The 27,749-nt window shown below is 40.9% G+C and overlaps 2 protein-coding genes across 5 annotated transcripts in view; both read left to right on the forward strand.

The window, feature by feature from the left end:
• The first annotated feature begins 253 nt into the window (after positions 1-253).
• On the forward strand, positions 254-4,100 carry LOC102938308 (secreted frizzled-related protein 2). Its single transcript, XM_007056859.3, has 4 exons — positions 254-483; positions 1,095-1,264; positions 2,208-2,300; positions 3,657-4,100. Exons 1-4 carry the CDS (start codon positions 254-256, stop codon positions 3,965-3,967), a joined length of 804 nt encoding a protein of 267 aa, XP_007056921.2. The 3' UTR covers positions 3,968-4,100.
• Positions 4,101-7,692: 3,592 nt separating this feature from the next.
• The window catches only part of HDAC10 (histone deacetylase 10), a 38,214-nt gene continuing 18,157 nt past the window's right edge, over positions 7,693-27,749 (forward strand). For 2 of the 4 annotated variants that reach the window (XM_037889008.2, XM_037889009.2), the window contains exons 1-15: positions 7,693-7,841; positions 9,067-9,133; positions 9,714-9,848; positions 12,142-12,238; positions 12,783-12,880; positions 13,140-13,244; positions 13,446-13,514; positions 14,182-14,308; positions 17,301-17,366; positions 17,736-17,795; positions 18,162-18,251; positions 19,988-20,094; positions 21,963-22,030; positions 25,650-25,938; positions 26,644-26,734. In XM_037889008.2, coding sequence (XP_037744936.1) covers positions 9,069-9,133; positions 9,714-9,848; positions 12,142-12,238; positions 12,783-12,880; positions 13,140-13,244; positions 13,446-13,514; positions 14,182-14,308; positions 17,301-17,366; positions 17,736-17,795; positions 18,162-18,251; positions 19,988-20,094; positions 21,963-22,030; positions 25,650-25,938; positions 26,644-26,734 — 1,467 coding nt within the window. In that variant the 5' untranslated portion in view covers positions 7,693-7,841; positions 9,067-9,068. Of the gene's footprint in view, positions 7,842-9,066; positions 9,134-9,713; positions 9,849-12,141; positions 12,239-12,782; positions 12,881-13,139; positions 13,245-13,445; positions 13,515-14,181; positions 14,309-17,300; positions 17,367-17,735; positions 17,796-18,161; positions 18,252-19,987; positions 20,095-21,962; positions 22,031-25,649; positions 25,939-26,643; positions 26,735-27,749 lie in introns of those variants that run through there. The other 2 variants (XM_037889010.2, XM_043550547.1) reach the window with 2 other exon arrangements.

Genomic DNA, 27,749 nt, shown 5'->3' on the forward strand with positions numbered 1-27,749 from the left:
TCGTCTCCACCTCCCTGGTTATCACAACAATCACTTGAATGGGCAATAAGCCCAGGTCTTGTCTAGAGTGTTTTGATAAGCTGTTGATAACGAATGGGGCAGTGAGCTCATGGTGTATATAAACCACAAGGCTTGTGTGTCTGAACACTGCAGAAGGACTTGACAACCCCATATTTAGCAACTCAGGAGTCACACAAAGATGTTTCCTGCAGCACAGATGCTCTTTGCTCTGAGTGGCTTCCTAAGATTGACAATGGGTTTTGACATCGGATTATCCACTAAATGTGTAGCGATACCTATGGAGATGGGCATGTGCCACAGCATTGGTTATTCTGAAATGAGGCTTCCCAACCTGATGGGACACACAAGTATGGCAGAGGTTATTCCAAAATCTGCTGAATGGCAGCACTTTGTGCAAACTGGCTGCCACCCTCATGCAAGGACATTTCTGTGCTCTCTGTTTGCGCCAGTCTGTTTAGATACGTAAGTACCATGTCACGTTCTAAAATTCTGCCTTGTGTACCTGAATAGATATCAATCTGAATGTATGTTGTTAAATCTTAGAATGAAGATAATTCTCAGCCCAATTGTTTCTCTTTTGCTGAAGAATATTTATTAACCTTTCTTTTGCCTGCCTGTTCCAGGAAAAAATTCCACACAAGAAGTGTTCTACTTAAACGTTGGTCATGATGTAAAAAAAGAGAGAGTTGTGATCAAACAATGTTGGGTTTTATTTCGTTTGATTGCAGTGTTATTCGTATTAATAATTTAGGGCCCAATCCAATTACTGCTGAAATCACTTATTGGACATAGAAGTAGGCCCTTATTGAGTGCCTATCAAAAATGACGTACGGGTATTTTTCTTAAAACAATGTATGAATTCTAAAAGCCAGCCCAAGGCCCAGATACAGAACCCCCAGCAGCACCCTCTGTCTGTGTGGAGTTGCATCATTGATGAAGACTGAGGATGTTAAACCCTGACATATAAGAAAGACTTTCACAACTCTGTACAGAATTTACTGTAGGAATAATCACTATTGTCACTGACTTCCAATAAATTTAACTGGTTGGACCTGATTTTTATTTTTTCACAGCTTCATCCATCCTTGCAGGAGTATGTGTGTCGCTGTTCGTGACAGCTGTGCTCCTGTGCTCCTCTGCCATGGACTGGCTTGGCCTGACAGTTTGGACTGTGATCGTTTCCCTGCTGATGAGGACATGTGTTTAGCATCTCTTAGCAAAGAATACAAACATATTCTTAAAGGTAGATGGAGTAGATGGGTGGGATTGGCTGTGAGCTCTTTTAAAATCAAGTGTACAGAATCAATCAAATACAACTTGCGGGACAAATTTCAAAAACAGTCTCTTTTGTAAACAGTCATTTCCTTGGGTGCACATTTATTGTGCATGCATTCAGATCCATTTTGCACCCGATCCTGTGAAGTGCTGAACACCTTCAGTGTAAACTGGGCCAGATTTTAATTGGTATAATCATTATAACTGCCCTGAAGTCAAGGAAGGATGGTCAGATGGCAGGAGGAAGGCTAATACAATCATGCATATATGCAGCATAATCACCACGGTATCTACAGAGCTCAATGTATTTTATTTATTTACTGATAGGAGTGTCTATGGCCCTCATCACCATGTATTTGAGTACTTCATATACACAATAAATTTGTCCTCACAACAGCTCTGTGAGGTAGGGAAGAATTCCCATTTTAGTGCTGGGAAACTTAGGCACAGAGAGATTAACGCCCAGATTTTAGCACCCAGCAGCTCCTATTGAAGTCACCTTTGGAAATCTGGCCATAAATGACTTGCCCAAGCTCAGACAGGAAGCCTGTGGCAGAACCAATACTATTTCCGGAGCCCTAGCCCAATGCCTTAACCACAAGATCTTCCTTCTCGTGAATTTAGCATAGCATCACCAATAGAATTACTCCAATACACATGCCATAAATGGTACAAATTGATACCCTTGTCACTCTTAGCAAGCAATGTGAAAGGGCATGGAAAATGAACCCCCTTTTCTACATAGAAGGGGCCCATTTTCAGAGCACTGTCTGGAAGCTTGCCTACATCACACCTGTTCTGTGGTTAAGTGGAGAACCTTACTCTTCAGGCCTGTCACTCTCGCACCTTTCATTGGCTCTAAATTCAGACAAAGGACAAAACAATAACAAGACTTTAATATTTCTTACCAGAATTGCCAAAGCCTATATGCCAGACCTGCCCAGCAGTGGAGGAATTCTTTACACAGAAAAGAGTACTTGATGTTTTCTGTGCCAACAATTTTGGTAAGTTCTTGTTAATATATGTACGATTAGAGACACCAGTATTTTTGATTCCTGAATAGTGGACACACTTTGTCACTTCAGATGTATTCAAAAACTATCTCTAATATAATTGGCAGTTTGTGATGTCCGTGTGTGTGTGTGTGTCAGGATTTAGCCCCAAGCCAATATTTTCTGGAAGTTCGTTCCCCTATAAATAATATACAAATAGGCCCCGTGCTGATTTCATTTGAATGATGAGGTTGCCTTATTGTCTATTTTATAACCAAGTGGCTTTTTTGTTCTAGTCTAATTTGCTGTACTACAGTGTACTTTATGGATAACATCTGTGGCCAAAAGGAATACTTGTGGCACCTTAGAGACGAACAAATTTATTTGAGCATAAGCTTTTGTGAGCTACAGCTCACTTCATCGGATGCATTATGCTCAAATAAATTTGTTAGTCTCTAAGGTGCCACAAGTACTCCTTTTCTTTTTGCGAATACAGATTAACACGGCTGCTACTCTGAAATCTGCAGCAAAGGAGTGAAGTGGCTTTTATTGGCAGTTAAAACCAAAAGAAAGCTGAGGCACTTGGCTGTTTGACATTAAAAGAGGAAAGTTCCTTACTGAATGTGTACATGTGCATTATTCCTGTTAACCACACAAAGCAAGATTCAGTAAATGCTAACATTAAAAAAAAAGTCTTATCTGATGAGGGTTTGAAAGTTCTGGCTGCTGCCTCGTTGGGCTTCCACCGACAATACTTTGAGATTACAGCTAGAAGCCTCTTCCAGAACCCACAGAAGTCAATGCTAAGACTTTCATTGACTTCAGTTGACTTTGGATCAGGCCTTAGGAGAAGTGGGTGTGGAAACGCAATGATGCAGTTGGATCTGGGGAAAGAGCTGGATGGGAAGCTTTACTGAGAAAGGGAAGAACTAAAGAAGGTGGAGCAAAGAGCAGGCAGCAGTAGCCAGATATTTTGTTGGTTGATTCTGCTGAAAAATGGACAAAGTCACAATTTCAATAGGACCAGCTGGGATACCTGGGCTGCCCTACAAAGCTGGAATGATACCAGGGTGCTGGAACATCTGGTCACCCTAGTAGTTGGACACATGCAGTGTCACTAAAGATATATGACAGTGATCTTTGTGAGAATGTTACATTTTCCTGGTTGTGAGATTCAGTGAAAAACTTCTCTTATCTATGTCCCTCTTTAAAAAAATACTACCATAATCTATGGCAATGACCCAAAACAAAGGTATAACCTAATACTTATACTGTAGAATTCACTGTGGATTCCTCCACTGCTCATTAGGCAGTATTCCTTGCTACACTTAAATAGTTAAAGCAACTTATGTGTCTTTTTCTCCCTAGCGGTAAAGGTAAAGCTGTCCAAAAAGAGAACAGTTTCTGGTGATCAGGAGTATAATATTGAATGCCAGGTGGAATTCATCAACCAGGGTTTGCTCTTGCCTTATGATACTCGGAACATGATACAACAGTGGTTGCTTATGAATGAAAATTGTACTCAGAGGATGACGCAGACCTACCGCCCGATGGTGTATCTCATTGTGGGGAATATTGAGGAAGGTACCGTTTTAGTAAACCAAATTTACCGCTGGCAGAGGAGGGACTCCCAACTAACTTTGGCCACACGGAAGTGGAAACACCATAAATGTTTATAAATATTTATCTTATGGTCCCTGATACATGTAAAAGGTGACTACACTCCTCATACCAATGCAGTCTTGTAAATAGAAATGTATTATAAATGCAATGTAAAGTCTTAATGTAATTTTTTAAAAATATGTTATAACAGGTTGAATTCAACCTGGGTGTAAGTGGACATAATTTCTGTGTGGTAAATGGTGTTCCAGCCACTTTGGCCCAGCATGTATAAATGTGTATCCTCAGATTGTTGTGAAAAATCTTGCATAATATGTATAACACTGTCATAAAACACTTTCTTGTGCAAATCATAACAATGAATGCTTCTAATGCTGTTTGAGGTGCTCAGCACCTCTGAAAATCTGTCTGTCTACAGTTTCTTAAGTTTTCTGTATTGCCCATCACTGTAATATCTCAGTATTGACTTTTACATGCCCTAACTGTGGTTTTAGGTGCCTAATTTTAGGCACCTGCTTTGATAAAATTTGGCCTACATCTAATCTACTTAATTTCTTACATTGATGGAGTGTTTTAAAAGAAGGTGGCCCTCTACTGGACATTTCTATATGGACAAAATGGTTTCCTTTTCTGTCAAATAGACATCAGTTTGAGTGCCTCAGAAGGACATGGTTGGGGTGGCTAGTTTTATTTTATAATGGGTAGCACTTACAATACCATAGTATTAATATTTTAAAGCATAAAGACAAGTACAGGTTTTGAAAAAGTACTTTCTTGATCGTGTGTGATCATTTTGAAAAAGTGTACACTCCTACTGGAATCTGAATCAGAACTCTACTGTTTTCATTTTATTAATTCAAATAAAACATTAGTTACTTTAAAAAAATCAACCCAGGTGCTTTACAAGCTGTCTCTGGGAATTACATGGGACTAAGACAACTGCAAAAGGCACTGATAATATTCAAGAAATGTAAAACATTATACTGCCCAAATTATTGTAATTAGCATCTTCAGTTGTAGTATGCCTGTGCTGATCTTAAAACACAGTGGTGATGGATTGGGCTCAATTTAATTTCAAACACATAAGAAGTAATTTCATAAAGATGTATAATCAGCACAAAAACATGTAATAGCTACTGCATAAATTATCAGCTACACCAGTAATATGCTACCTGTTGTATCTGTATATTTAAAAAGTTTAAAAAAGCATCTGGATTTTTCAAGCAAGGTCCTAAGGTCCCAACTACACCAACTAGAACATAATTCTCTACCATGCTCCAGGGCATCCTTATTAAAACTAAGCACATAGTTTTTTAGTGATTCATTAATCACCCTCTTGTTCACTTACATACAAAAATTTAAAAATCTAGCTACACTTAGCTAATATATACAACCTTGTGTTCCTAACACTGTTAGCCCTGGCTTCTTGGCTTCTCTCCTCCCACCATTATATCCTATTCTCACCTGTCACATCTTGTCCTTAGTTAGACCCCAATCCTTTAATAAACTCTTTGATTGAGTCTACCCTTGCAGAGCTCATTGCGAACTGTAAGCTCTCAGGGGCAGGGACTGTCTTCTGTTCCATGTTGTTCAGTTCCCAGCACCATGGAGTCCCACTCTTTGCCTAAGGCCAATATTAACAACATGGCTTCTTCTTACCAATGAGGACAAGAAAATATGGGACTGAATCAGATATCCCCTGATAACCAGAAACTTCTATGCCTAAACTCTGTACCGTTTTCTTTTTATTTCAATATTTTAGAGCTGTTTTCCCATCCGTACTGACAATAAAAAACTGTATTTAAATGGTTATAACAGTGTCCCCTATTCATAGCAGAGAGTTGTGTACAAGCATGTTTATTCAAGTAGTGCAGATAGGCCCCAATATGAATCTTTTCTAATAATTAAAATCCATATGGCATAGAGGTTTCTGTATATATATTGTGGAACTCTTGTTATGAATTGAGTAGTGTTGTTACTGGAACAAATCCTCTTCGTTAGATTGGTGGCCACAATTCCCATTGACATTAATTAAATGCAAATCATTTTCCAGAGGAAGTTGTGAAGGCCAAGACTATAACAGGGGTCAAAAAAGAAAAAGATAAATTCATGGAGGGTAGGTCCACCAGTGGCTATTAGCCAGGATGGGCAGGGATGGTATACCTAACCTCTTTTTGCCAGAAGCTGGGAATGGGCAACAGGGAATGGATCACTTGTTCTGTTCATTCCCCCTGGGGCACCTGGCATTGGCCACCGTTGGAAGACAGGATACTTGGCTAGATGGACCTTTGTTCTGACCCAGTATGGCCGTTCTTATATTTTATATACATGCATCTGAACCAGAGCTAGCCCGTAGTTTGCTGTTATGGACTGGAAAACTAATACAGATTAAGAAATACCCAGAAGCTGAAACAACCTATTTTAAAGCTGTGTTGTATAATGAAGCAACTGCTTAAAAAAGCATGTAGTTGAAAAGCTCAGGTCATTCTGTCCTGTGGCTTGTGTGTCATTCTCTGGTGGTAAAATGATAAATATTTAAAGAACTCTGTCAGTGCTTATACAAGTACCAACTCTCCAATAAAGGTCACATTAAAAGGCTCTCTTCATGGTAACATTCACACCCAGCAGTGCGTGACCCATTTTAGAAGCACAATACCTCTCAGAATGGTCAGCAACATCACTAACCCGGTTTTGATCATACTAAAAGGTACACTTTGAGTATGATCCACAGGAAATTAGATTCATGGTTCTTTATAAAAATAAATTTCCACTGAATGCTTCCGATGAAGTGAGCTGTAGCTCACGAAAGCTTATGCTCAAATAAATTTGTTAGTCTCTAAGGTGCCACAAGTACTCCTTTTCTTTTTGCGAACACAGACTAACACGGCTGCTATTCTGAAACCTATAAAAATAAAAGGAGTTATTTCCTTAGTTTAGTTTTATTTACCTTTATATTGGGGGATTTAGTCAGGATTTAGGTTGAAGGGTTTTGTTGGATTACGGCAAAAGTTTAATAAAATACTCCTGTTTTAAACTGTCCCTGACTGGGAGTGTAACAAAGACTGGCCCGGAAAACACATTCAAAACAATCCCTAACAAAGGGGCTGATACCAATTTGCACTAACAATATGTCTACACTACAAGTGCTACAGTGGAATAGCTGCAGCGTGGCAACTGTGCCACTGTAATGCTATAGCGCAAACACTTGCTACAGCGATGGAAGGGATTTTACCTTGAGAGGTGGTAGCGAGGTCCAAGCGAGAATTCTTCTATTGATTTACCAGTGTCTATACTGGGTTTTAGGTCAGCGGACAGTCTCTGAGGATGTGAATTTTTCCCACCCCTGAGCGACGTAGCTAGGTTTCAGGTGCAGACCAGGACTAAGTCTACCTTACACAGTGTAAAGGGGCCTCAGAATGGATACAACTTACACATGTACCCACCATAAGACCTCTTTACACATGAGAGAGGTGTAATGTGGCCTTCGTGTAATGAGAACCAGGCCCTTCAAGTTTCCTCAGTGAGGTTCACACACACACACAGTGCCCAGCCACCCTTGTCCCTTACACACACAGTGTCCTCCCACCCCAACCCACTCACACGGCCCTGTCCGTCACACGCAGAGTTCCCTGCCCCAAGAGCCCAGCCACACGAATCCCTCGCACACACCGTGTTCGGCCACCCCTAGTTCTAGTTCTAGTTCTAGTTCTAGTTCTCGCTCTCTCTCTCGCTATCTCTCTCTCACACACACGTGCGTGCCCTACCATTTGACTCCTCCCTCAGAGATCGGTCACGTGAGCCACTTAAATGGGAAGGACGGAGGAGGGAGGTGGAGCAGGTTGGGGGTTTCACTCCGGGTTCATGGGCTGGCAAAGGAAACAGGAAGCGAAGACAAAGGGGCCGCGCCGTAGCAGCGGCGCAAAGACAACCCAGGTAGGGGACGCAAGGCCCCCGCTCAGAGCAAAGATACAGTCACCCTCCCGCTTCTCCTTTGCACCCGCCCCTCTCTTCCCGCGAGGGGCGGTAGCCTGAAGCCCTTTATCACCCCCGCACAGCCCAGGGCGGGAATGAGAAGCGCATGGCCTCCCCCTCCCGCAATTTGCACCGTCTTTTATTCTCCTACCCCCGCCTTTATTCCGCCCCCGGGGTGGTTGGCTGCCTGCAGGACTGATGCATTCTCATACCCTCTCCCCCAGCTTCTTTTTTATGTGTTTGCACTGCTGAGCCAAGGGGTGTCACGGCCTTTTGCGGGGTGCCACTGACCTCGGGATGCTAGTGAAGCGCCAGCGCTCTCACACCGTTACACAAGTGTTCAGGCAACTCGCTCTTGGGATTATTTTTACTGGTGAGGGTGGGGTGACTGGATGATTTGATTTTGCGATTGGTCCTGCTGCAAACACGCGAGCTATTAAAATAATAGGGAAACGGCTTTGTAATTTAGAAGTTATAAAATAAACTGATATGAGACTGAACTGGAAAGCTGAGCTGATCTGGGCAGTTCCAGGTTACATATTAACATCCCACTAGCTGATCTCTGGTCCTTGCCTTTGATGACACCAGTTTATTGTTTTGCATTTGAATTTGCTTTTGTCACTTTATATCCGTTTTTAAAATGAATTTCTTTTTATATCCATAAGACCCATCCTTCTAAAAGTAAACCTTATAAAGGTTAATGTGATCAATTTATTATAACTGTAACGACTGTGGTATAAATAATAACACTTTGGTTTCACCAGTCTGAGGATTACCCAATACTTCACAAACATACATTCAGACCAGCCCTGACAGATAGGTATGTAGCGCAATGTTACAGTTTGGATAACAGAGAGAGTCTAGTGCTCTAATGGCCAACAATGTTGGCTTGCTGCATATTCAGACAATTGCAGGGCCCGAAGTGAGCTGTAGCTCATGAAAGCTTATGCTCAAATAAATTGCTTAGTCTCTAAGTTGCCACTAGTACTCCTTTTCTTTGTGCTCCAGTTTCTGGATCACTGCCTCTGCTTTGTATTGTTGCCTCTGTAATGTGGGCATTCATCCCCAAAATAGATTACACAGGATAAGATGACGTATGAACAGTTCAATCCTTTTTTTGTAATTTTTGTTTTCTGCCTGAATATGCAGAAATGTATCTTGGGATGTCTGTTTTGTTTTGTTTTAGCAATGGCTTCAGGAACAGCTTTGATTTACGATGATGAAATGACAAGTTACAAACTACTTTGGGATAAGTAAGTCAACTGCAGGTTTGCTGCATTTTCTATGAACAAACCGTTATTAGAGCGTTTCTAGAAATGCCGTATACAAGAGTTGATGGGTGGCCCTGATTTCCATTTTGCGAGCTGCATTTTCTTGGGACCCAGGGAGTTTTTTTTATTTTTACGGCTTTTGATCAAAGTAGAATCCTGCTGTAAATCCCCTTTTTCTTTGCTGGCCTTGAGCATTATTTATCTCTGATACTCTTTTCATTTGAATACTCCTGCCTTCTTTATTTTAGGGCTCTCTCTCTCTCTATTTATTTATTTATTTTGGCTTCGTTCTTTGTTGGTTGCACTCCTGATGTTTTTAAAGAGCCACATAAAATTTCTTCTTACTCATGCATTTTTATAACCAAAAAATGTTTGTTGTTCCCCCACCTCCCCAATTCCCCAAACTGGAAAGTTTTCAAAGATCTTTTTTCTTTTATTCACCCCTACAAGAAAAATGAATCTTCTTACAATGAAATATTTGTGCCTAAGCATCCCTGAAGAGGATTTATAATAAGACTTGTTGATATTGTATTGTAACAAGATAATTTTTGTTTATTTGTAGCCCTGAGTGTGATATTGAAGTGCCGGAAAGATTGTTATCTTCCTATGAGCAACTTAAACATTATCATCTTTTGGAAAGATGTGTCCATGTACCTGTCAGGGAAGGAACCGAAGAAGAGATCATGTTGGTTCACAGGTGTGATATCAAGTATAATGTTAATTTAATCACCTGGATCCTATTTGATCTTTACAGAAACCGTTCATATATTTTGCTGCTATGAAAGGTCCTGACCCAAAGCTCAGTGAAGTCAATTGAAGGATTCCCCCGATATCAGTGAGCAATGGATCAGGACCAAAATGAAAGACTGGCTAGATCTAGGTGTAGTGGGGGCAGGTGCTGAACAAACTTCCCTGCACAAGCCTGTAATGCCCCTAAATCCTGTCTGACAATTTTCTTGCTTTTCCTATTCTGGGCTTCTTTTGAGCAGAGATTGCCAATTGTATCCAGCGCTAACTGCATACAACTGAGGCTCTGTACTTGTAAAACTTTAAAAGTAATCTTTAAACAAAACTGGTCCAACTTTGCCAGAAAAAATGAACACAGGAAAAATGGGGATTTGTATAAATCAAATAGGAAGAGATGTTGAGGGGAAATTATCTAAGATAAATTGAATCAAATAGAAAGGCATTGTATTTAATTCTGCAGAAGGCCCTGGGCCCAGAGGGACTGTGGCATACATACTCAGAGAGGGTGCCCCAGAGATGGGATTCCTGAAATCAGAAGGCTCTGGCTGTAGCCCTGGCCCAGACTTAATTGTGGCATGTTGTGTAGTGGTTTTTCAGAATGGGCAAATGTTGATTGTACATTAGGATGAAACACCAAGTTCAATTTTATTTGTGATCTGGATCGGTGCCTACGCATGTAGAAAATCAGGCCGATAAGAGGTCCCATGGTGACCCACTCTGCCACCTGCCTCCCTCAAAAGACATGTAAAGTTCTTACTCTTCCTAGAGGACACCACAATGGATTGGGACTCAAGAGACCTGGGTTCTATTCCTAGCTCTGCCTTTGGCCTGCTGGGTGTCCTTGAGCAAGTCACTTCCCTTCCCTGTGCCTCACGGGGACAAGGATACTGACCTCCTTTATAAAGGTGCTGTATAAGAGCTAGTTAATATTTATTTATGTTGAAATGTTTTGTACGTGTTGTTCACACCTGGTGCCTATGGGTTTAAGCTAGCTCTTTTTTTTTTTTCTTTTTTCTTTTTCTTTTCTTAAATACAGTGAATTTGGATCCTACTCCTTAGTTCTTGCCAACCTCTTCATTTTGGAGCCACTCTTTTACATCTGTCCCTATTAGGCAGCTGCCATTACTGTGTCTGTCTTCTACCTGGAGTGAGACTGTGGCTTGTGTTGCATGACCCCACATGAGAGTAAGCGGGGAGGGTGTAAGATGCATCATATCCTAAGTCACAGAGTGGAGGACAGAACAGGTTCCACTGGGATGCCATTCCCATGCAGTTGGACCAGGAGGGGCAGGGACAGACAATGGTTAGAGCATTGATTCTGCCCTTCCAATGCACTTCCAATGCCAGCACAATTGAGCCAGCGTGGAGATGCAAAAAATATAAACCTGATAAAGGGCTGATTCAAATTATTTCTTCCATGGAGCAAGGGGAGAATTTGGGACTGAACTGTGACTCTTAGAATCATAATATCATTCCCTCATCAACTCTTGAGGCAGAGCATCTCTGCATTGCTCTTTACTCAGGGCAGATTGCAAAGGGACAATCTCTCCTTTGGACAGTAAGGGTGTAGAGTACAGCGTGTAGAGTACAGATGTTGCATGCCCACTATCACAGATGTAAACACAACTGGAAACAATGAGGTATGGCTTCGGTGAGTAGAGTGGAATGGAATGCCCAACACACCTGAACCCCAGGGTGCATGCCCTATACAGGCTCTCTACACCCAAGCAGTCTCCCCCACCTGCTTCACTGCTATTGTTAGCAGTGTAGGATCCCACTGCCTCCTCACTGCCAGAGTCTTTCACCACTGCCTTTCCCTGCCAGAACCTTTCACTGTGACGTGTGGTTACACACCACAGTGACAAGTAGCCTGTCTTTTAGCTACACAGGTACACGCCACCGTACGTGTACACAGCCTAAATGAGTGGCCTCCTTGGGGGCCGATAGCAGTCTCCAAACTGAACAACACTGCAAACCACACTTGGTTCTGCTCAGACAGGTTGCTAGTAGAAATGATAGTTGTCACGCTCTCATATGACCTAACATCTCGGTTTTGATCCCCTGAACACCACCAGATATGCGGGGTTGACATTCTGAAGCTAGGTCTCACATGCTACCACCAACCTCTCATATTATCACATAGTCTTTTGTTTTCTCTTTGCATTAGTAGAGATTTTTCAGGCCATATCTGAGCTCAGTTAACCTGCTTTCTCTTTTTTTTTTTTTTTTTTAAATTATTAAAGTTCAGAATACTTGGAAGTTGTAAAGAGCACCCAGACAATGAATGAAGAAGAACTCCGAAGAGTCTCAGGAAATTATGATGCTGTTTACTTTCATCCAGTATGTGGGCATGGCCATTTATATAAGTGTTTGTACTGTTGCGTTAGAAGCCCATTTTTTATAGCTGGAATTAAAATAGCCAACTTTTTTTCTTTTGTTTAAATATACTTGTCGTTTTTTTCACGAGGTACTTACGTTTGTCAGTTAAAATTACTACACTGATACTTGTAACAGCTCTACAGCTTCTGCTCTCTAACCACACCACCCGATTGGAGTATAGTTTTGGATTTTAACTTAAACTAATAAAACGAAGGAGACTGATAGTTAAGGCCAACACTTTCCTCCCATAATTCTTCCCATTTTTGCCTGTGTATTGCTCATGCTTCAGAACAGTGCATGATATACACAAATATTTCTAGTAAAAGTCACACTTGAATTTCTATTGTCAAATTCTGCTCTCAGTTACATTCATGCAGCTCCAACTTCACTAGGGAGGGAACACTTCAAATAATTTGTTATAGTGATGCAAAACATGTCAGTTATATTTAGTTTAAACCAGCTGGTGGGTGGCTGATGATGATAATGAGATTTTTTTTTTTCTTAGAATACTTACCGCTGTGCTAAACTAGCAGTAGGAGCAACTTTGCAACTGGTGGACTCTGTGATGTCAGGAAAAGTGTGCAATGGAATGGCATTAGTAAGGTAATGAAGTACTTAGGAGTTATGTTAAGGGGTACTGGCAGCAGGAATCAAACATGGGACCTCTTGAGCTAAATATATGAGCCTCTACTGCCTGAGCTAAAAGATAGGTCTCAGCCATGGCTGTAGCAGGGTCATCAATCTGTAGGTGGCCTAGCCACCACTAGAGGGGGACAGAGTGCCCCTCTAACCAGGAAGGGGTTACATTACTTTTCAGCCAAAGTTCATTCATAGTGAGTAACCATGTCAAGCTTTGTTTCAGGCCTCCAGGTCATCACAGCCAGCGAAATGCAGCCAATGGATTCTGTGTGTTTAATAATGTTGCCATTGCAGCTCAGTATGCCAAAAGAAGATATGGTCTCCAGAGGTTAGTGTATATTTGTCTCTGGGGTAGGTTTTCAAAGGCACAAATGTCAGTTAGGTGCCTAACTTCCACTGAAAGTCCATAGGTGTTCGGCACCAAATTGCCTTTGTGCCTTTAACAATCTTCTCCTCTGTCTGTTACTTATACTGTCCTCTTGACTTGGTTTGCTGTGGTTCTTCTAGTGAATATTTCCTTTTGATGCAGAATTCTCATTGTTGACTGGGATGTGCACCATGGACAAGGAATTCAATATGTATTTGAAGAGGATCCCAGGTTTGTAAATTTTTTTTTTTTTTTTTGCACGTCCAGTTGGTTTATTTTTGGTCTCCTCTCTGTAGAATAAAACCCTTCTTACTTTGAAAATGGAAATTCCTACAAAATGACTCTCATTCTTTTAGGTACTTCATTCTCTTTGAAGCTGTATTTATTTATTCTCATTTGTCAAACAAAGCGAAACAAACCTTTAAACCTAATTAAAAGTAATTTGTAAGTCTACTCTAGAAAAACTGACACAATATGAGCCCCGTGGCTACCTTTGTTTGCTGATAGAAAGCTCTCTCTGCACCACTATCCAAATATTCAGTGAACAGTTGGCCTAAACAAATGTGTTCTATGCTGTTTTCTGAAAACTAAAAACTTTGAGCCCATCAGCAAAACCCCTCTTTCGAAAATTCTTTTTCTCTGGCCCTAGATGAGTCTATGCCAGAAACTTACAGCAAAAGTGCCCTAGCTGAATTTGACTGTTGTGCTAGACTATACGGAGCTTTTCAAGTAAGTGGGTGCCAGTTTGTTCAGAGATATTAGTGGAGAGAAAGATGAGGAATATTTGCTACTTAAGGCCTATTTTCATGCTTTCTGTGAAATGAGCCAGAGAGGGTCAGATGTGAAAAGATCCTTCATAACTCTTGTTTCAGTTGGGTTTGTTTATTCTTTCTTTCAGTGTTCTCTATTACTCCTGGCATCGCTATGAACATCAGCAGTTCTGGCCCTTGCTCAGAGAATCTGATTATGATGCTGTTGGTCAGGGAAAAGGAAAAGGATTCAATTTCAATGTACCTTGGAATAAGGTAAATGTTGCTTGATAGCATAACAGTGGAAATTCAGTAACTTTGTCATGCATTCAGGGCAATGTTGTCTTAGCAGTTTTAGAAGTAATACTTTTTATGAGAAACGCATTGACTTGATTACTTGGCAGAGTTCACATATTCTGGTGAATGGAATCTCTGCTGAGAAAATGAGTTCCAGTGTGATGATTTAAACAATCTATCACCAATTCACACATTCCCCTTCCTTTACCTGTATGTTATTTAGTTAGGCCCCAGTACAGCACAGCATTTGAGCACATGATGAAATCCATCCCTCTTCAGCAAAGAACTTAAGCACGTGCTTAAGACCCATTGAAATTGGATGCTTACATACTTTGGTGAATAGGGATGGATGGCTGTACTGGGGCCTTAAAAGCTAAGGCTCCAGCTTTGTATTCTGTTCCTCCTGTTTAACCATTGCTCCTGGCTTTCCCTAAAATCTTGAAGGAACTGATCCCTGGATCCACAATGGGACTTAAGCATTGCAATGTTGAGCACTGCAATGCTTAACTTTTAGGCACCTTGAAAACCACAAAGCCTGAGTTAGGATTCTAGCCCCTTTGTACAACACTTGGGGAGAGATAGGCACCTGAGAATGGGATCCATAAAAGCCAGCACTTTAAGCGGGCCAATGGGAGATGCTGACAAGAGGGGGATGTCCTAAGTCCCTCCGCTCTTACAGAGTTAGGCACCTAAGTCCAGCCTGCAGAGAGGCACCTGTCTCTGCTTGTGGAAACCCTTTTCCTGGAGTCAGGTGACTTAGGTGCCTAAACTATTTCATAGGGCCTGTCTCACTCCACACAAGATGGCAGGGAAGGGAAGAGGGGGAAAGCTCCCTAATAACCTTTAGCCCTGTGATTATCCTTTTTCAAATCCCTTCTCTACATCAGGTAGAGGAAGGAATTGAACCAGGGTCTCCCACATCCCAGGTGAGTGCTCCAACCACTGGGCTAAAGATTATCATCCTCACTGCCTTTTTTGTTAGTGTTAGGCATGCTCTGAGCTTGCGTGCTGGACTCAGGTAAGATAAGCATTCCTCCATCTATCTTCTCCTGGTTTGAGCATCGGGCTGGGGCTTAGGCATCCAGATGCCTGTCTTAGGCAGCAGTGCGCATGCTTAGAGGCAGAAACTTACCTGCCTACCGGACTTTTACAGCAAAAGTTTAGGTACTGAGTGAATTTAGGTACCTGTGGGGTTAGATGGCAGCCAGGTGGGGGTTTTGCAGATTGCAGTGGTGCCTAAAACTGGGACATAGGCATCTGTCATGGGATTCTGGATACAATCCAGACCAGTGAGCGGTTGTGTCACCATTTTCCCTGAAACCCTGCATGCCTTACAGTGCTTTGCTGCTGTAGCTCCCAGCCTGGGATGTTCACAACCTACAAACATGCAGCCTACAAGCATGCAGGTCACACCCTGAAGTGTCTGTGCGCTAGACAGTCCTGGTTCAGCAGCTCTGACCCCAGCAGCCTGTCTATAGCCCCACTGTGTCTTCCACCAGCCTTGGTTACAACCAGCAAGGTGACCCCAACACACTCCCAATCCCAAATTTTCTCAAAGCCTGTGTGCTCTGCAATGTCCAGTCCTTACCTGTTTCAGAGTAGCAGGACAGTGCAGAGAAATAATAAATTTCATTTGTTTCTCTAAAGACACACAAGCAGATCATAGCTTATTAACTTGAGTAAATGCAGCTTTCCCTTTAAACACAGCACTGAATTGGTTTATAGTAAAAAATAAAACAAATTAATTAACAACAAGACATCGGTTCAGTGATGCCAAGTAGAAGGAATACACCTAGAAAGGGCTACAAGCAAATAAAAGTGAAAAACACACATCTAAAACTCAATCTAGCAAGGTATAAGCTTTGTTCAAGATGGTTTCTCACCTACATTCAGTTTCCAGAGACTTCAACTTCTCCTTGGTTGAAGGACCCATCTTTCTCAGCTTGCAAGAACTCTGTTCCCTTGTGTCCATCTAGTGATGGATGCCGAAGATGGCTTCTATCTTTGCTTATATCTTCCAAAGTTCAGTGACTTTGTTTCAAGAGGCGGGATGATCTCATGCTGTTTTCCCCTTCCTGTGGGCTTCCCACCTCCCTGCATGTAAATGGGCTTCCATTGTTTTGATTCCACATGCTTAATTTACAGGAGAATAGTTTACAGGTAAATAGTTGCATTTTATCCTGTCTGGGAGGGAACCTGTTTCACCTTGTTTGGCCACAGACTTTAAAGCATAATATCATTTAAGTATCCATATTTCTTCATATAGTGTTAGTAAATACCTTTCCCAATTATATTAATCACCACTGTGTCATTAGCTTCCAGAAAAGACCTCTGTACACTGTATACAATATTACAGTCTTATAAAACTCAGTTGATTCAGTTGCTTATCACTTGAGGTTCGCCACCCTGTGCTTATAGACCATTAAAACTTTGAAACAGATTCTTCTGAGGGTACCCCTCAAAGTAAAGTTTATTCAAGCTGTGAGGAAATCACCATGGAATCTGGTGATGAAGGAAGCTCTGTGTTCTTTTCCCCTCTCTTCCCCCACTTGTTAGCTTTGTTACCTAATATTTAAAAGTGGACCGTCATTGTCTTTAACTGAATACTGGGCTGGTCAGAGAATCAAATACACATTGCTTTGTGTAAGTCATTCCTGTTTACCAGCTCCCCCGACATACCTGATTTCAACACACTTTAGTCATAATTCTACCGTATATCCATAACTCTTAATATACACTGCATACATATATCACACAAGAATATAAATAGTCAGTGAGTTATTAATTTTTAAATTATACAACACAAGGCATATTTTGTACAAAGAATATTACAATAGTGTGCAGGGTGTGAATACAGGCATACTTAAGATTACAGCACCTAAAATCTTTTGTGGATCTGGCCCCTAGAAAATAAACACATTACTTTCTCAGAAAAAAGAGCTGCTTCATATCTCATGCATTGGTTTTGCAGGTTGGAATGGGAAATTCAGATTATCTAGCTGCATTTTTCCATGTGTTGCTTCCAGTGGCTTTTGAGGTAATGTTTTTGTTCTGATTTTTGAATAAAAATAATTAAAAAAGAACCTTTTTTTAAATACTAAATACTTTTTAAAGTGGTGTTTTTATAAATATCTGTAGATATAGGAATGCTGTATGCATTTGAAATGCAGTCGGTCCATTGTTTCTACTGAAAGGAGTGGCTGAATGAGTGATGCCTGATAAGTGAAATATTGAAATGAGTTAGGATTTTATTTTTACATATTCAATGTAAAAGGCTGTAAGGAAAACAATACAAAGGCTAAGTCTTTACTCAGGAAAATTCTTTATTCATGTGTGTAGTCTAGTTGACAGGACTGGGCCCAGGGATTGCAAAAATGCCATATAACATGTCTTTGTTTTATCTTAGTTTGTTCCAGAACTTATTCTGGTCTCTTCTGGATATGATTCAGGAATTGGTGACCCGGAGGTAAGCAATTTTACAGGATTTTGCATCTTTTCTCATTCATAATTTTATTTTAAAAGTATATTTATATTTTAAATGTCCTAATTGACCAGCTACTGATAGATAGATTTTCACTTTGACCAAGAATAAAACCTCATGTTTCAGGCCTGAAACTAATCTTGAACTTTTAGGAATTAGGCTGAGACATTTATGGGTTGGTGGGGGGAGGTACAGATTTTTCCACATATTGCACATTTGTCTGAAATATCTGGTGCTGGAACCAGGATCCTGGGCTACGTGGACCATGGGTGATCCACTATAGCAGTTCTTATGTTACCAGCTTTGTTGACCAAGGCTTCTATTTCTTTCTAACATTTTCCTGGTTTTTAGGGTCAGATGAATGCTACTCCAGAGTGTTTTGCCCACCTTACACATTTCCTAATGCAGTTAGCTAATGGAAGGCTGTGTGCAGTTCTAGAGGTAAACCTTTAAACGTGTCATTTTTTTGTACATTTTGAAGGGGAGGGTCTCTGTATAAGAGCCTCACCCTAGCCTGAAACTAGAAATAAAAAGCTCAGCAAAATAAATTCTTTCCCTATGCATGTGAAACTTTACTAGAATGTCTTTTTTGAGAACCAGGAATGCAAGAATGGTTAAGATTTTACAGTGCTCTTGTGAGTGTGTAGAAAAGCTGCATCTCTTTTAAACTAACATTTTGTAGTCTACACTTTTGATGGAGAGAGAATTTATATGATGATTTTATATTCGGATTTAAAAAAATAAAGCTTTCAATGTGGGTTCATAGTGCTTGTGCAGAGCAACTGGAGTGCTACTCCGAACCATATCAGATCCATTAAGAACAAGGCTGCATTATGGATATTTTTGCAAGTCCATCATCTGGAGTACTGTGTCCAGTTTTGTGCCCCACACTACAAGAAGGATGTGGAAAAATTGGAAAACATCCAGCGGAGGGCAACAAAAATGATTAAGGGACTGGAACACATGACTTATGAGGAGAGGCTGAGGGAACTGGGATTGTTTAGTCTGCGGAAGAGAAGAATGAGGGGGGATTTGATAGCTGCTTTCAACTACCTGAAAGGGGGTTCCAAAGAGGATGGATCTACATTGTTCTCAGTGGTAGCTGATGACAGAACAAGGAGTAATGGTCTCAAGTTGCAGTGGAGGAGGTTTAGGTTGGATATTAGGAAAAACTTTTTCACTAGGAGGGTGGTGAAACATTGGAATGCGTTACCTAGGGCAGTGGTGGAATCTCCTTCCTTAGAAATTTTTAAGGTCAGGCTTGACAAAGCCCTGGCTGGGATGATTTAGTTGGGGATTGGTCCTACTTTGAGCAGGGGGTTAGACTAGATGACCTCCTGAGGTCCCTTCCAACCCTGATATTCTATGATTCTATGATACATTGGTCTTTTACCATTCTGTACCTGTCAATAGATGAATAGTGGATTTCAGTCTCCAGAGGTGTCAGTGTTGCAACCTTTGAGCACTAAGGTGTATATCAGAATAGATACTTGCAGATGGAAATGAGTTTAATAGAGATGAAAGCATCATGGGTGAGATCCTCACCCCCCCAATTCTGACCCTTTTATGTTGGGTAAGAGGGCCGGAGCAGTATAAAGGGGCCCTAAAATTCCTTGTTCCAGCTGGGTGAGGAGTCCCCTTGTGAAAGCACTCTAGGATCCTGCGAGGTGGGAGGGTCCCAGAGCTCAGGCTAAACATCTACACTGCAATTAAACAGCCCCTTAGCCTGAGCCCTGTGAGCCTGAGGCAAGGGCCAGCCGTGGGTTTTTAATTGCAGTGTAGACGTACCTTTAGTGGCTCAGTACGGAACCTCACCCCAAGTTTCCCAATTTTTTATTTTATTTTATTTTTTTTTGGTAAGATCATAACTGATTTCCAGTAATGCAGTCAAACCATATTATGCTCATTGGTGTCATTTCACAATGACGTATTTTAACAAGTTGCTTCTGACTAAGTGTTTTCAGACTGAAACAGAAACTGTAGCTGACTATTTATTTCCATGGCACTAGCCATTAGATCCTACTTTCCATTTAGCTAACATGCAGGCATATTTCAAAAGGTGGATGTAGAATATTTTTAAATGAAAAAATATACTTTCTACAAGCAAGTTTTACAGATAGTTTATTTAGTATGTATTTGTTCTTTGCATTGCACAAAACATAGTTTAATTTTCCTAGGGTGGATACCATTTGAAGTCATTGTCTGAATCAGTCTGCATGACTGTAAAAACTTTGCTTAGAGACCCTCTCCCCCAGATCTCTGGAGAAATGGCACCGTGCTTAAGGTATGGATCAAGAAATATTTTGTTTCGTGCTATATGTGTCTGTTCTTCTTGTTTATGGAAGACGCTGATTGTACATTGAACTAGAGCTATTGGAGTGTGAGCTAGAAGTCGAGTCACATGGGCATTTCATACTATTTTTTCTACTTTTATCATCAAGCCTAAAAGTGTAAAGAAAACTACCTTAAAACCTGAATGTGGGAAACAGAACATTTCATTAAAAATGCTACAATTTCCAGAAAATAATTAAAGTGCTCATTCCTTACATTTTTAATCCTGATGCTCAAAAATATTAAACAATATTATGATATTGATAAATGCAAATTAAGAAGTCACGCCCCAGTTCAGAAAGATACATAAGCACATGCCTAGCCTTAAGCACATGAATAGTTCCATCAATGGGACAGTTAAGCATGTGCTTATAATACCTTGCTGAATCAGGGCTTTAATATGCTGCTACAATGCATTATTTTTCTGACTCTGATCACTCCCACTTCAAAATGATCCATGTATTTCTGGTTTTGTTTTCCTTTTCTGGGATTATTTCCAATTAAGATTAAAATGTGAAAGAACTCAGGAGGGGAATTTTTTTTACTATCTCTATCCTTAAGCCTCGTTTCTCTATAGACATCCACCTCAGTCAAAGCTGAACTCCTAATGCCGTGACTGGCAATACCAGATGATAACAGCCAGTGGGGGTGAGCTATGAATGCACACAACATCTTGTCATGAATCTAGATTGTAATATCTTTGGGGGCAGCAACTCTCTCTTTACTTACTGTTTGTACGACACCCAGTCAAGGGCGCTGGAACAGGGGGACCAGGGGCTGCATCACTTAAAAGTGGGAGGGCTGTGCCCTTCCACTTTTTACTGACTGTAAGGGCAAGTGACGGGGAGGGGGCAGAGAGGAGCTAGTGGGAGGTGGGGCCTCGGGGGAAGAGGCAGTGTGGGGGCAAGGCCTTTGGGGAAGGGATGGTGAGAGGGCAGGGGCTTGGGGAGAAGGAGCGACGCAAGGGCAGAGGCTCGCGGGGAAGGGGTGGGGCCACAGTTCAGGTGCCGGTGGCCCCCCCCACTTCTGTCGCCTTTTGACCCAGCACAGTAGGGCCCTGGTCCCTGGATGAGGCTTGTAGATGCTACTGTAATGTACTTAATAATAATAATATGGAAAAAGACCTATTGGTTCCAACACAATGAAATAGCAAAGGATATATCGCTGTTTTCTTAGGTCCCAAAACTGTGTTGCATCTGCTCCTTATGCCTGCACAGAGCCCCACTGATTTCAAGAGGGCTCCACAAGTGTATGCATGGATAGATGTGATTGCAGGATTGGTGTCTTAATCTGCTGAAGCAATGGAAAGATGCAAGACAATCGGTAAAATCCTGGCCTCATTGAAGTCAGTGGCAGTTTTGCCACTGACATCTTGAGGGCCAGGATTTCACTCAACATTGTAAAGGTGTATACGCTTCTAAGGTACTGAAAGATATGGAAAGCAATGTGTTCATGTAATGGAACACTAAACTGTATTATACTGTTCAGCCTCTAGGTTGCACTGTGTGAGAAATACCTTATTCAAGCTAACCTCAGCCATACCTGCGGGCAGAGCATTAAAGGATGGTATAGTGAGCACATCTGGTGTCTCTCTTGCTCACAAACAAGCTCTGTACTCAGTCGATAGCTGATACAGGACTACGACACTACACATTCTCTTTCATTTTCTGTGGCTGACACTTGCAAGTAATCATTCCAAGTAACATGCCCTTCTCTGTGTTTTTCTAGCAAAGACTTCAGAAATGGAGTCTTATGTTCAGCTTGGCAACCTTCCCTATATTTTCATCTGAACTGATGATGCTAATCACTTATCTTTTGTAGTGCTGTTGAGTCTATACAAAATGTGAGAGCTGCACATAAACCATACTGGAAATGTCTGATGTATGAAGGTAATTGGTCTTCTGTTTCTTTTTGCTAATGTGATTGATAAATGTGATAAATACTTGAACTCCAGAAAAGATTTATAATTAATATCCATAGGTTCAAATAACCTACCTACTTCATGGAAGTATTGTGAGGGATCACTATTCAGGGCCAAATTCTTTGCTGGTGTAATTTGGCATAGCTCATAAGAACATAAAAATGGCCACTTGGGGTCAAACCAATGGTCTATCTAGTTCAATATCCTGTCTTCCAACGGTGGCCAATGCCAAATGCTTCAGTGAGAATGGACAAAACAGGGCAATTCTCAACTGATCCATCCCTTGTCGTCCAGTCCCAGCATCTGGCAGTCAGAAGCTTAGGGACGCCCTAAGCATGGAGTTGCATCCTTGACCATCTTGGCTAATAGCCATTGATGGACCTATCCTCCATGAACTTATCTAATTCTTTTTTGAACCTTGTTATGGTTTTGGCCTTCACACATCCTGTTTCACAGGTTGACTGTACGTTGTGTGAAAAAGTACTTTCATTTGTTTGTTTTTAAACCTGATGCTTATTAATTTCATTGGATGACCCCTTATTCTTGTGTTATGTGAAGGGGTAAATAACACTCCCTTGCTCACTTTCTCCACACCAGTTATGATTTTATTGACCTCTATCACGTCCCCCATGTAGTCGTCTCTTTTCCAAGCTGAACAGTACCAGTCTTATTAATCTCTCCTCATATGGATGCTGTCCCATACCCCTAATCATTTTTGTTGCCCTTCTCTGTACCTTTTCCAATTCCAATATATCTTTTTTGAGATGGGGTGATCAGAACTGTATTTAGTATTCAAGGTGGAGGTGTACCTTGGATTTATATAGTGACATTATGATATTTACTGTCTTGTTAGTAAGGCTGCGAGTCTGTCATGGAGGTCATGGAAGTCATGGATTTCGTGACTTTCCGTGATCTCTGTGACTTCTGCAGCTGCCAGTGCTGGCTTAGGGGCTGCCCAATTTGGGCAGCCCCTGGGCCAGCAGCAGTTCAGGGGTGTGGGAGGGGACTCAGGGTTAGGGGCAGGGGGTTGGGCAGTGTGTGTGTGGGTGCTTACCTCGGGGTGGGGGGCTCCCCGGTTCCCACTGGCATGGCCCTGCAGCTCCTAGGCAGTGGAAGGACCAGGGGGCTCTGTGTGCTGCCCGTGCCCATAGGCCCCTGCCCCGCAGCTCCCATTGGCTGTGGTTCCCGGCCAATAGGAGCTGTGCAGCCGGAGCTGGTGGCAGGAGCAGCGCGCAAAGCCCCCATTGCTCCTCTGCCACCTAGGAGCTGCAGGGACATGCGGAGCCGGGTAGTGAGCCTCTGCCAGCCCTACCAACCATCCAACTTCCCCCAGCACCGGCGGGGTCCCAGGCCACCTGCCCCAGCACCTGTGGCCCCCTGCCCAAGTTTTAGTTAGGGGTATATAGTAAAAGTCATGAACAGGTCATGGGCTGTGAATTTTTGTTTACTGCCCATGACCTGTCCATGACTTTTACTAAAAATACCCAGGACTAAAACCTAGCCTTACTGATTAGCTATCCCTTTCCTAATGGTTCCTAACTTTCTGTTAGCCTTTTTGACTGTCGCTGCATATTGAGTGGATGTCTTCAGAGAACTATCCATAATGACTCCAAGATCTTTCTTGAGTGATAACATCAAATTTAGACCATATCATTTTGTATGTATAGTTGGGATTATGTTTTCAAATGTGCATTACTTTTCATATATCAACATTTGAATTTCATCTACCATTTTGTTGCTCAGTCACCCAGTTTTGTTCGATCCCTTTGTAATGCTTCTCAGTCAGCTTTGGACTTAACTTAACTTTCTTGAGTAATTTTGTATCATCTGCATGCTTTGTCACCTCACTGTTTACCCCTATTTCAAATAATTTATGAATATTTTCAACATTTATGAATATGTTCCAGTACAGATCCCTGGGGGATACCACTATTTACCTCTCTCTATTCTGAAAACTGACCATTTATTCCTTGCCAGAGTTTATGCTCCTTTCTACTTTTTGCTTCTAACCACCACTTTCACTCTGTTTTTTAGCCATGGTGGCACTTTTTGTTCATCTTACTATTTTTTTTTAAATTTTGGGGTATACATTTAATTTGAGCCTCTATTACAGTGTTTTTTAAAGTTTACCTGCAGCTTTCAGTCATTTCACTCTTGTTACTGTTCCTTTTAATTTCCTCATTTTTGTGTAGTTCCCCTTTCTGAAGTTATATGTTACTGTGGTGGGCTTCTCTGGTATTTCCCCCCGCCCCGAAGGATGTTTAGTTTAATTATATTATGGTTACTATTACCAAGCGGTTCAACTATATTCACCTCTTGCACCAGATCCTGTGCTCCGCTTAGGACTAAATCAAGAATTGCCTCTCCCCTTGTGGGTTCCAGGGCTAGCTGCTCCAAGAAGGTCTAGAAAGTCTAGAAACTTTATCTCTGCATCCTGTCCTGTACCTAGTCAATATGGGGATAATTGAAATCCACCATTATTATTGAGTTTTCTATTTTTATAGCTCCACTGATTTACTTACTCCAGCTGAAAATCTGGTCCTCAGTGCCTCAAAAATGCTGTGACATCCTTGGTTGGAAGAGCTAATATGTATGACAGGATGCACAATCAGTATTTGGTCCCCAGTGAGCAAAGGGTTAACATTTGGTCAGCTTCCTCCTCCCTTTTGTATGCTTGCTCAGATTGGCTGCTTGAGAGACAGAGGGGCAGAGGATGCTTTTGTGAAGGCTTGGCACCAGTGTCATAAGTCTGGGTTAAATCTCATGCTGAGGAATATTGTGTGTTCTTTTTCTGTTTGTTAATTTATTTTGCTTTCTTCTTACAACTACTAGTGATATTCCTTTGAGGCAAAAACCTTGCTAACTGCAACTGGTTTTCTTTCTGCTGAATCATTCCACCAATTCAGAATATAAAAGCGGTACATGTTCTGAAAAATATTCCTTCCATGTTGTTTGTTTCGTTCCTTCTACTGTGGTCCATCCCAGCTAATGGTACACATTGTAGGTTTTTTTCAAATTGAGTTTGTTGGGTAAAAGCATCATATTTAGGATTCTAATCTCTTGAGATTTACACAGATATTCCCAGTAATGTTTATGGCTTTTATTCAAGGATGAGCATACCTTTAGGCCCCAATCCTGCAAACACTTCCTGCAAACACTTATACAGGTGCATAACTTTAAGTACATGAATTGTTCTGATGAACTCAGTGCAGTTAATTCAGTTAAGTACCTGTAGGATTGGGGCATCAAAGAATACAGAACAATTTATTTTACACTGCAAATAAAAACTTCTAGAAACAGCTTTATTTGCTTATCTTTCATATTAACCAAAGGAAGGTTGAAGCCATATTATTAGGAAAACAAGAATGCCAAATATCACTTCTGAAAATTACATATTTCTTTGTAGCATAAATATGTTGAAATCAGCACCTGAAAATATATATTTGCACCAGCCAGGCAAATGCACCCCTCTATGGTAAATAAATGCAATTACTGTACATGTTAATATATAACATTTTTAGGCCTAGGAATTACACTTGTGCTTTATGATACTTATGAACCCAAAAAATGCATTTTTTTTTTTCTAGAAGCAACTCCTTTACACAATCTCGTTACCAAGTCAAAACAGATGATGGAGGCTGAGCTAAATCAAACTAGTACACATCCCACAGCAAAGCAAGTGGTTGGGAAGACTAACAGTGATGAAGCTATCAAAATAGACAGGTTTTTGGAATCACACATGAAAAAAATTCTCTTTCCAGTACCTTCTGTTAAAACAGCAGCAGCAATTGTCTCTAAAGCTGATGCACGTTTGCTACCAATATCTGTTCAAGTGGAGATGGAAATGAATGCACAAGAACTGAAAACTCTTGTCAGGTTGGTTTTATTTATGTGGCTGTCAACTTAATGTTGTGGAGTGGGCATGGTATAGTGATTTGACCACAGGACTGGAAACCAGTGACTCTTGTCTTCTAATCCTAGTTCTCTGATACTAACTTTCTCTTTGGCCTTGGCTTCCTTAACCTCTGCCTCAGTTTCTCCATCAGCAAAATGAGGTAAATGATATATATCTCCCATGTTGGCAAAGCTCTTTGTAGAGCTTGTCAGAACATTTGTGACTAAAAGTAATTTAATCAAATATACTGTTGTTGGTTTTTTGTTTGTTTTTTGTTTCCAAAACTAAAACATTTTGCAGAAACATACCGATTTCAATGAAGTTTGCAGTAGGAAGTTTTCTGAGGGCCAGGGCTCTCTGTTCACTTCTGACCAGAGAGAGGTAGAGGGAGACCTGAATTGAAAACCTGAGCTTTTCAATCCATAAACAACTGTTTCAACACAATTCTGTTTTGGAAAGTGTCCCAAAGGGTTTTGTGGAGTGAAAACAAAGTTCAAGATCTCAAAAATTGTCATGAAACAATATTGTCATCCTCTGACCATCTCTAGTTCTTTGAGGACAAATGTGTAGCACTTACAAAATGCTTTAGAAACATTTATTAATTAACATTAGTATACTATTCAGAATATAACAGATTATTATTCATAACCCAATTTTTAATTAGTTTTAAAAAACTTATTTTACAGTGCATTTGATGCAGAACTTGTGAAGGAAGAGAGAACTTTACTCTCTCTTCAGAATGTGGTGGCTGTCCTAGATAAAATACTAAAGAAGAAGGTAATATTAACTGCCTATATTGTTTTTCTTCTGCTCTTAAATTGTTCTTCAGTGTTAGCTCAATATTAGTTGTGTCTTTTCCTATCCTGCTAGTCTCCATCAGATTGTATCTGTGTTAAAATTGTGACTACTTACTAGAGTAAATGGGAAAGATGAGAGAAAATATATATGAACAGCAGCTTACTTCAGTAAGTTTTCTGATTGTGTTTGATCAAGATTGTGCCCTGCCTTTATGTGAGCAGGGGCATATGAGGGAGCAAGAATCCCCTTGTTCTGTAGGCCTACCCAGATCATTGCTCTGACTCTTAAGAGAGTGCAGAGGGCTGTGCACTTGATGCTTCATGCAAAACTGGGAGGGGAGAAGGTAGAGCCATGACAATGCAAATGGAGTATGTTGCACCCCATAAAGGAGCGTCTCAAATTATTCCTTCCCCAGTGCACATTGGGAGTAATTTTTCCTTTTGGTCCTACCATTAGGGCAGTGCAGTTAGGCATTCTCCCTTATTATGGGTTGCATGTTAAATGTACAGTTTAGCCCTTTTATTATTATATCTGTTTACTCAGAACTGAGCTTTTCTCTCTGTTTAACTCTCCAGCGAAGCAATAATCCTCTTTGTTTTGTTTAAAACATCACAGTGTATTGCCATGAAAATTAATGTGGTACCCCAAATTCAGTGTGGTGATTTCACTGCAGGATCAAGAACTAAGGAAAGATGGGCTTTGAAGTATCAAGACTATATTTAAACACAACTGTTATCAACAAATAGCAGGAGTGACCAGAAGAATTACAAATAACAAGCGAAACATAAATGAGTTTGTATTTTGTCATTGTACAGTTGCAAACTTTCTCTCTGGATGAACATCTCATTCTAAAGTGCAGTACTTGTCAGAAAAGTAACTGTCAAAATGACCCCTTCGTACTCAACAGGTCTGCTTCCTGCTATTGATATTTAGAGTCATATTTGCAGATGTTGGTGGCAAAAGCAAGTTTTTTTATGTCTGCTAACATTACCAA

The sequence above is a fragment of the Chelonia mydas genome, chromosome 1 (assembly GCF_015237465.2).
Source record: "Chelonia mydas isolate rCheMyd1 chromosome 1, rCheMyd1.pri.v2, whole genome shotgun sequence".
Classification (NCBI taxonomy): Eukaryota; Metazoa; Chordata; order Testudines; family Cheloniidae; genus Chelonia; species Chelonia mydas.